The 10,427-nt window shown below is 51.8% G+C and overlaps 1 protein-coding gene across 1 annotated transcript; it reads left to right on the forward strand.

Moving 5' to 3' along the window:
* Positions 1–2,839: 2,839 nt before the first annotated feature.
* On the forward strand, positions 2,840–4,633 carry NKX2-8 (NK2 homeobox 8). Its single transcript, XM_026090885.1, has 2 exons — positions 2,840–3,005; positions 4,089–4,633. The coding sequence occupies exons 1-2, from the start codon at positions 2,840–2,842 to the stop codon at positions 4,631–4,633; spliced, it is 711 nt and encodes a 236-aa protein (XP_025946670.1).
* Positions 4,634–10,427: the final 5,794 nt, after the last annotated feature.

A 10,427-nucleotide genomic window follows, 5' to 3' on the forward strand; every position in this document is an offset into this window, starting at 1 on the left:
CTCAGCCTCAGCCCAGTCATTCAGCAAATGTTTGCCTGGGGAGTCAAGATATTAATAAGCACTTTTCGGTCTCCTTTTACACTCGGGACGTTAGGAAGCGTGGTGGAGCCCCGGCCTGCGTCCCGGGCTGGGCAGTGCGGCGGGAGCCCGCCGGGGCGCCAGGTGCGCTCGGCCGTACCTGCGCGGCCGCGGAGCCGCACCCGCCGCCGCCGACCGCGGGGCTGCCCAGGGTTAACGCGGGGAGCAGGGGGCGAGGGGCCGAGAGCCATCTCGGGAGGAGTCGGTCCGCAGAGGACGGCCACGTCTTTCCAATTTAATCTCATTTAAAAAGACATAACTAATAAATTTGTATGGACGGGGCTGCCGGAGACGTAAAGCAGAGTCGATAGTGGTTCAATCCCATTGAACCCTATTGAAAACCATGACAACAAGAAACAAGCTCCGATTTATCCCAGAGAGTTAAAGCACATTGTGGGAAGGCGTCAATCACCTATTGTTCCAGATCTGAACAAATGCAAAATCTCGACTGGAACAAATGCTTCCAACAGGTCCGGGACATAGGGCTACATTTCCCTTTTGTTCACGGCCTAGCAGTTGGCATGTATTTGTGCTCCCCTCGCTCCGACCACCCAGGACGGCTGGGAGGCTGTGCTTGAAGCAGGGAAGATAACTACTGTCACCAGGCACACTTGATAGGTGGCTGCAGTAATCATGGCCTGGGAATCGTTTATATGGAGCCTGTCCAGTCCCGAAGAAATATGCAGGAAGTTGGCCAAATGGAGCCTTGTGCCCCGTTCATCTCGCCCACAAATCTCTCCGATATAAATCTCGCCTCTCCATTGTCATTATTGCTCTATTTACATTTTCACCATGAAGTGTGACTGTTTCCAGAAGCGACACACAGAGCAGGGCGGGGAGTGGGGGCGGCGGCCAGAGACAGGCAGGGAACGGGACTTGGGGGGCGAAAGCAGGGGATGGATAAATATAATCTATACACAGTAGGTTGTAGATGTCTATTTGGACAGGGAAATTTGAACCAACAAAGCAGCCGATTAGAAGAATATCTGCATCTATATCTGCGTTTCTGTTTCAAGCCACACAGTGTCACACGCTTTCACGCAATTTACCCGACGGGGCTGTATTGTATGCACTTTTGGACGGCATTCAAATGAAAGCAGTTATGCTTGGGAGAAATTAGATATCTCCTTTTCCTCAGGGTCCCTATGTCCTCTATCTAGCAGGACACCGGCTCCCACTCTATTTCTAGAGGGGCCGCATGTCCCTCCTGCGGAGCCRGCGACAAGCGATGGGGCTGCTCTGCTTCCGGCCCCGATACGGCCCCCTCGGCTTGAGCCACGGCGGGCGACCCGCGCAAAATAGGCTACTCGCTCCCATCAGTCATTTCCGTCCCTACCCTGCAGCTAACGACCGAGACCTGCCATCGCGGTTTTGCAAGTGAACAGCTAATTAGCCTTGTTGTCTTTGCGTCCTCTTTAAGTCCTCGGCGGGCACTGAGGAGGGCCCAGCAGAGCTGGACCGCAGCCCCGCGGAGGCACGGTGCCGCCCGGCGAAAGGCTGCGGGCGACGCTCGCCCCGCGCCCCGCGCAGGGCAGCGCGGAGCTGCCGCCGGGCCTCCTGCGGGCCGCCCCGCGGCGGGGGCGCCCCCGCTTGCACCCCCCCTGCCGGGAGCGGAAAGTGGGCCCGGGGCTCCGGGTTTGTTTGCCACTGCTTTTGGCAGGCGAAGCGGCGCTCGGCGGGGACGGGAGACGCGCGGATAAATAAACGCGCCGTGTTTGATCTTTTCTCCCTCTCTCCCAGCTGGAATCATTTCGTCCACTCACACATTTCGCCCGAGGGGGTATTCCCTGGATTACTGCAATGCAAAATGATGCTAAAAAAATCTTCCCTATCCCTCCTCCCTACTCTTGCTTATGCGCCAAATGTGCCGGGCTCCCAACGCGTACTCAACCAACCTCACCCCGTCAAATGGACCCCATCGAGAGGGAAAAGTGTACTCTACATCTACCATGGCCAAGAGAAGCAAAAAAACGCGGAGATCTCATCCCCTTAACACGCACACACACGCGCCCACACCACCTTTCCCTGCGGAGAGCACAACGGAGGTGTGAAAAATTCCCATTTGAGGGTAGGAAACCTGCCAATGACAGGAGGGAGTATTGGAGGTACCACAGCAAATAACCGGGGGAAATAAAACAAATAACGACTTAAATTTCTTCCAGGTTTAAAGAGAGAGGGAAAGGGGGAAAAAATAGAGGCAGAGTGGGGAGGGGGCTTTCGGCAGGCTCTGCGGATGTCCTGGGAGGATTCACTTTGTCTGCGGATAGAAGGGACTCTGGTGGCTTTGGTGGATGGAGGGGGGTGGTTGTTGGTCATCCACATGCCACCCAAGATGTTATTCACTGCTAACAATTACCATTATCTGTCCCCACTTTTGGCTAATCAGACAGAATATGTAATGATGAAGCCTGTTTCCTGCTGTCTTTGGGAGGTAACGGGTTATTCTCTCATGGGGGTGGCGGGAGGGGGGGGTTACACCTACTCCCATTAGGGCTTTAGCACTTGACTAATTCAGGTACTTAGTATCCTATAGACAGGGACGATCCAAGCAGGCAGTGTTTGCAGTGGGGAGGACTGTTTATATAAACAGGACACCTCTGTAAACGACACTAATATTTGGGCTTAGGTGGAGATGGAAGGGAAGGTCCTCTTGAGCCGGGAGATTCCCCAGTAACCGGCGCAGTCCTTTCCTTGTAGCTTTTAAGGGAGGGCGTTTGGGTGTTTGGGGCGATAATTTTTTGGGGGGTGTGCACAACCTACCATGGCCACATCTGGCAGGATCAGCTTTACAGTGAGGAGCATTTTGGATTTACCAGAACAAGAGGCTAATAGCATAAAGCAAGCCTCTCATCATCACCAGTCAGCGGAAAACTACACCAGCTCGCCGTACCGAGGGTGGATAGAAACAGACAGAAATCACTATCCCTGTGAGTATGAAACGGACAGGAATTCGTCATCTCCACAGATTTCTTTTATTTGTTCCCCTTCCTTCGGGGAAGATATGAAGAAGCGAATCTCCAGCGTGTGTAGCCGACAGGATCGGGGGGATCCAGGCTGGGAGTTTTATAGAATATTACCAAATTGCAACAATGAAACAGCAGGAACAGCCCGGCCACGGGCTTGAAAGAGAAAAGGTTTTTTAACCGTAGGTCTGTCCGTGTCCTCAGCAATGGCAGAAAGCTCACCCTCAGGCTGCGCCTACGCGTGTATCTGCGCTTATCATTTAAGCTCGCTTCCCGGATTCTTTTTTCCCCGTTTCACTGTTGCAAGAAATCCTGCCTTTTGGGGCTGGGGGGGTTCAGGTCTGCCGCACGCACGGTAGCGGAAAGCCAAGCACACACCCAGTGCCTCACCTCCCCGCGCTGCAGCGGAGGGCGCCTTGGGCGCAACCGCGTAAACCCACGCGCTTCTTATCGCGAAGAGCAGACTCCAGCACGAAACCCAGTTTTGTAGCACATTTGTCTTCCCACACACACATAAATTGTATCCGCAGATATACAACGTTTAATACACGTGTGCGTGTGTGTGCGTGTGTGTGTGTGTTGGGGGGGGGAGAATTGACCTTTGGATGGATGCAGGAACCCTGTCGAGATAAATCGCATACTACAGTAATCGAGCAGAAGGAGAAAAGCAGGAATGAAAGCACTTGGCAGCCTGATATCGCGTTATAGCGCCGAGCGAACACAATCGCTAACACCTCGCAAGTCCCGGGCTGTACGTGGCGGAGCGGCCGTGCCTGTGCGGGGGTTCACACCGAGGCAGAGTCTTTGCTTCGCAGCGGGAAAGCCCACTGCTCCCCGTGTTACAGGTTTAATTTATTCGGGGGGTTAGATCAAATCTCTTGTTGACTATTGGGATTAATCCAGACTGGCAAACACCCGGGGCTCTCCCCGCAGGAGGCGATTGGGATCGACGGCCCGCCACCTCCGCGGCTCCTCCCCGGCATCCCTGCCCCGTCCTTGGCGGCATACGCGGGCCGCCCCCTCTCTCTAACCCCTCGCTGTCCCCAGCTTCCGACGAGAGCGGCCCGGAGCTGAGCTTGCCCGATTCCACCCAAAGGTCGCTGTCCGCCAGCAGCTCGGAGGCCGAGAAGAAGAAGAAGCGGCGAGTGCTCTTCTCCAAGGCTCAAACGCTGGAGCTGGAGCGACGGTTCCGGCAGCAGCGGTACCTGTCGGCGCCGGAGCGGGAGCAGCTGGCCCGCCTGCTCAGCCTCACCCCCACGCAGGTGAAGATCTGGTTCCARAACCACCGCTACAAGATGAAGCGGGCGCGCAGCGAGGGCGCCGGCAGCCCGCCGCGGCCGCCGGCGCTGCTGCGCCGCGTGGTGGTGCCGGTGCTGGTGCGGGACGGCGAGCCGTGCCGCGGCTGCCCCGCCAGCCCCCCGCCGCCCGCCGCCCGCCCCAAGCTCGCCTGCGCCCTGGCGGGCTGCAGCGCCCAGGCGGCCCTCGCCGTCCAGGGCTACCAAGCCTGCCCGCCCGGCTCCGCCGCCGCCCTCGGCGTCTTCCCCGCTTACCAGCACTTAGCGCACCCCGCCATCGTCTCCTGGAGCTGGTGATAGCGGCGCCTCGCCCTCCAGGGCCGGACTCATCCCAAGGGCGCGGGGAGTCCAGTCCCCAGCCCCAGGCTCTTGATGCGCGAAAGGCGCCGGCAGCGCCGCGGGCCGCGTCCCCCGGCTCGGGCGGGCGGGGGCCGCGGAGCGGGGCGCCCCGGGGTGCCGCGGGCAGGCAGCGCCGGCCGCCAGGCCGGGGGCCGCTCGCCTGGGCTGCCTCCCCCTCCGCCGGTCTCGCCCCAGGGCATGGATCTCGGGTGCGGCTCTATTTTTGTAAAACCTCCGCTCCTCGTGTTTCGTTTCGAGAGATCTCCCGATTAAAAAAAAAAAAAAATCCTAGCGATCTAGATTATTTTAAAATAGCTTATTCTTGCAGTGACTAATAAACTGATTTTTGGCAAATAAATTTTCCCCGGCGGGGAAGTGTATTTTTGACGATTAGGGCTTTCTCTTAGGATTACCTCTTGTGCCATAAAGCTTAAATACTTTTCTTAAACTCGCTAGTTGAATTTCACTTTAAAGTTCGTCTAATTTTACCCACATACGCCGGTAAACGGCGAATAAAGTTTGTTACAAACACCGCACTTTAAACCTGGTGCTATTTTCTCTGGGAGGCGTGAGACTGAAGCTCCCCGCCGCCTGAGGCTACCTGGCATTCKTTTTGGGCGGCGATGCCCGGCGGGGCCGAGGCTCCGCGTCGCTGCACCGCGCGGTTCCTCCCTCGCCCTCGCCCCCGGCCCCTGCCCGCGCTCTGCCGCGCACGGACGAGGAGCTCGGCGTCGCTGGCACCGACAGGGAGCCGGTTCAATGTTATCATTTTTAGACCTGCTAAAGCAGGACCCAGGATTCAGGCCGCTATTCGCATGAGAACGCGTCTTTTCCACAGGTCTAGTAGGAAAGGATAGTTAGGAGAAGATAGTAACGTCTTTTAGAGCCCAAAGAATTACGTTTTGAAATGCTTTGGGGAACTGGTTGTTTTATTAATGGAAAAAAAATTATATAATTGTCCTGTTAACCGTCAAGGGGGGGGAAACAAACCCTCCCCAAATAACCCAGGTATCCTTGAAATATAGACCAGACTGGCTGTTCCCACGCAGATAAATCTCCACCCCTTCAAGGGGTGCCGCGAATGAGGAACCCGGGATCGGGGCCAGAGAGGATATTAGGGGGTGAAGCCCCCGCCGGAGTCTGAAGGAGGCAACCTGCTCTCCGAGGAAAAGCTGTAGAGCGGAGGGAGAGGGCCACGCGCGGGCGGCGACAGTGTCCGCACTGCCCACCTGCCCGGCAGCCCGCGGCCGCGCTGCGCCCGGCGCAGGGGGCCGCTGCGGGGACAGACCCCGACGGCTTCCCTGCGAGGAAACACGGCGTGAGAAGCTGGTTTCCCTTGGGAGGGGGCCACGCCTGAACAGATGTGTGCCTGGGCTGTGCCGTGCCCCCCGCTCCGCGGCCCGGCTGCCTGGCAGCACCTGATTCCCSGCGGCTGCCTCTCCTCCGCCAAGGCCGGGGGGGCTCTCTCCGGCGGAGGGCGGGGGGGTGCCTCCATGCAAGAGGATCAGACCCCGACGGCGGGGCAGGACGGCGGGACGGAGCGACCCCAGTCCTCCCACCTTCATCCCCTCCCAGCATCGTCCCAGGCAGGGGTCGGCCGGGTGCCAGGTGTCGAGGGTGAGATACGGAGCGGGCCAGGCTTCTGCGACGTGCAGGAAGGACACAGGGGGATACAGCCTCTCTGTCACCTGTTTTGGGGCTTTTTCCTCCCTTGATTCCGCCCCGCCCCCCCCCGTATCCCAAATCTTTTTTTTCCCCCCTTTTTTCCGTCTCAGCTGCTGGCCACCTTGTCTCCCATATGGATGGGGTTATCTTAGAAGAATCTCCCAGAGAATCGCTCCTTAAACCTCCTTTTGTCTTGGGAGTTGAAAAGAGCATTGTTATGCTTGAAAAGGACCTAGACAAAATCCGCACTGTTTCAATTCAGGACTGTTTAATCAGTCCCTAGTGACAATTTTATGGGTTTTAGGCGGTACAATAGTATCTTTTAAAACCTTGTGGCCTTCATGAAAACAAAGGGCTTGAATTTTATGGGCTTACAACTCCAATTAGAACAGTGCCAATGTGTATGGGAGATTATCAAATTTGTATCATAAAACCCTTTTATAATAAATGATTGCTGGAAGGAGGGGTGGGGGCGGAGGGAGGGAAGGGAACCCGACTTTAAGCAGTGGACTTTGTCACACGTAGTTTTGAAAGTGCACATGCTGCTTTCCATTTTAACTCTTTGCTACTCCGCTATGCAGCAGGATCCACCGCGAAAATAGCACGACATCGTCATTAGAAACAGAAACAAAGACAGCAGCAGAAGACCCTTCCCCCAGCCCAAATCTACCCTCTGCCAGCTTGCCGAGGGTTTGGCAGTATCTAGTCCGGAGGGCTCTGGGTTCCTCCCCAGCTCCTCGGCTATCCAGGCTGTTCTCCTGTCCTGGAGCCCACCCACGGCCCTACGAAGCTCCTGTAAAATTGCAGGTCTTTATTTACCTTATTTACCTTTATTTATCTTATTACTTTTACCAATAACTGCCTGTTTGGACAATGACAGAGGGTGCTTGGGTGTCCCTTGCCTCCTCTTCCCATCACAGCTCCAGGCTGCGGTTGTTTCCCTTCGAGACTGGCTGCAGTGTCCCAATGCGGGTTTCGTTAAGCAAAACGTGCACTGACTTTTTCCAAGCCCAGGAACACAACAGGTGCAACTCCTGGGTGCGGAGAAAAGATAAAATCGTGCTGTGGCAGGCCCTGGGGAAGTGAACGCTACAGAGGTGCAGGGAGAGCTTTAAAGGCAGGTTTAAAGTAATGGGAAAAGCAGCCCCCTTAACTGGTACCTCCAGGTAGAAGGAAGAATACATTAAACAGTAAGTGAGTTCAATGCATTATGGAGATTTATGACAAAAAGCTATGGTCTTGTCAAGAAAATAGGGAAGGACTGAAAATACTGTTTTTCCTGATAGAAACAAAAGAATACTTCTAAATTTTAAGTGTATTTTGCAAGGAAAATTTGTTATCCTAACCAGTGGTTAAGCCATATCTATCAGATACATCATAATAGATGTCATTGATGTGATGATGGTTTCCAGGCAGAAAACTTTCTGACTTTCAGTGGATTTTCCATTATTTTTTTCTGGTTTAATTTTTAGCAAGACAGAAGATCATTTCTTTTTTTTTTCTTTTTTTTTTTCCTACTAAATGGGGTAAATACATACACAGTCTCTGTCTTTTCTCCCTTTCTTTTCACCCCACCAATACACCAGGTCTCACTGTCACTTTCACCCTGCAAATAGGCCTGGGATTTCACTGAAACTAATGAATAAACATGCCATGATCAAGACCGAAATACCATCTTCAGCCAATGAAAAGCATTGCTAGCGTCCTCAAACATCTTCCTGGGTGCTTTATTCTTAGTCAGTAAATAAATTATTGCCTTGGAAAAGGCCCAGCCCTGTTTCAGTGGGAACCCCTGAGCACATGTTTGTTAACTGAGAACCCATACTTTGTCTCCAAGAAATGGTCAATAGTTTAGAAAGAGCATATAATCTAGTGTCTTTGCTATAATCTGTGACAGAATTGAGTGTGTCCCTGCCAATGTGTGTCCATCATTAGCTTCTGGATTAAAAATTGAAACAGATGGAAAAGATCACTTCCCAAGCAGAACTCTGCCATGCACCAAAAGAAATTCCCTTCCCTCATCACTGACTTAGGAAAGGCTTCTGGCAGCCTTGCAATATGTGTGTCTGGGTTAATAACCTGCTTGGACTGTGCTATTAACTAAGTGCTAATCAAGACTGTGGAAACTCTTTGTACTTTTCAGCCCCTCCTACCTCATAGCTCTTGATAGCAGTAGCCTTCCACTCTGGGGTCAGGGCTTGTCTGATGCTGTGTGGGAGAGTGACCTTACTTTGCTTTCAGAAACCAGTGGTGCCTATCACAGTCTGTGGAAGAGCACAGACCTGGCTTTCCCTGTACACAGAGACTTTCACAAGCCACAGCTCTTTGATGAAGGTCCACTATCTTTAACTGGACTCAGATGGTTGATAACTGCTGTTTCTTAAGAAGATAGGAACAACTAGGACCTAAGGAATGCCAGACTGAGCCTGAAAGTGCTCAGCCCTTTCATCAAAAGCCTAGATAGTTTATTTTCCTTCCCCTTCAGTTGATGCTTCCAGCCCTTTAGTACTGGTCCCATCCCATGATCATCACATCATTGATGTGATTGGGCATCAGATAGTGCACGCTTTCCAAAATTTACATCGTGAACAAAGAGTTGCAAAGACTCCACTCCATCTTCCTGAGATGAAAAAAAAAAAAAGGAGGAAGAGTCAAGTGCCACTACCATCAGCAATGAGAGAAGGATCCCAGGCACCTCACCTGACTTCCGGAAGGCTTCTAATATCAGTTAAAAGGGAAATAGGGAACTTCCTGGGAGAAACGGGGCAATGGATGCACAGTTCTTCCCACATCAGAGAAATGGCTTTGTGCTTCTCAAGCTTAAAGCCATTCAAGTATCATGCAGGAGCAGAGTAGCACAGCTCAGCAGTAACTAGCCTTACTGATGTGACCAAAAGTTGCTTACACATCTACAGAATTTAACAGGGATAAGAGAACTTTGTCTGCCACTAGGCACAGATTACTGACCTGTGAGGCCAGTATTACTTTCCATCGTATTCAGGCTCACAATTACATTCTAAAGAGTGAAGGCAGTCAAGTCTCCAGACTGATGATGTTGGCAGTTGTCCCAGTTTTCATTTTGTAATCTCCAACCCTCTTCTATTTAAAAGACATCATGAAATATGTTAAAAAGCTACCCTCCAAATATAGGTCTCCTAAACAAAAATTTGAATCTSTCTCTCTCTCCAGAGCAGACCTATATCTCTCTTTATTTGCAAGACCAGTGAAGACCATTGCAGACAGTCGGTTGAAGGTCTCGCACAGTCTTCCTGTGCAAAAGGAGACAAAACCATTCAGAGTTGATGTCATGTTAGTTGCTTCTCCATAGCTCTTTGCTCCACTTAATGCTCAATCATGGGAGTTAGATACCTTCTTCAGAATCTGACTGAATCTGGCCCCGGATGAGGGATACTTCAGAACAGAAAAGGACCAGACAGAAACAGGAAAAGGATATGGAAAATCAGGTAGCAATAATCAGAACAAAAAAGAACAAATCTCATTCTCACCAATTCTGGAGTCTGGAGATTGCATTTCTGTGGGACTGTCCCAGAGATCTTCACGTTGCTTTTGAGCAGCCAGGCAAACTCCCCAGGCTCATCCAACTTGCATAACAGTCCCGCTGAATAGTTCACAGTCTTTCTGAGGATAAAAAGATCTTTTGACATTCCCGGTAGTTACAGTATAGCTTTGTAATATTCACTGGCAGGACACATCAGACTTTGTAGGCTGGGAATACATTTTCCTCTCACTTCTTTATTTTCCTTTATTTGTGTGTAGATGGCAGGTTTGGTACTAAGTTAATGACTTTATGATGTTCAACACTAATAATGATTTTACTAAATCACAAGTATAACCACTTAAAAATTACAGAGAAAAAAACTATCCAGAGAGAAAAAAATCCTATTTTTTACAAAATATGTTGATTTATGGAATTAGATGAATTATACACTGGAACTTCAGGTGCTATGCAGGGCTGTTTGTGTACTCTCTCATACACATCTTATGTGCATTTAAGTAAATAATGTCTTTTTTATGCTGCAATAAAAAGGTGATTGAAAAACAAAATATACTATTTTTATTTCTCCCT

This window comes from Apteryx rowi, unplaced genomic scaffold (assembly GCF_003343035.1).
Source record: "Apteryx rowi isolate R43461 unplaced genomic scaffold, aptRow1 scaffold_88, whole genome shotgun sequence".
Taxonomy (NCBI): domain Eukaryota; kingdom Metazoa; phylum Chordata; class Aves; order Apterygiformes; family Apterygidae; genus Apteryx; species Apteryx rowi.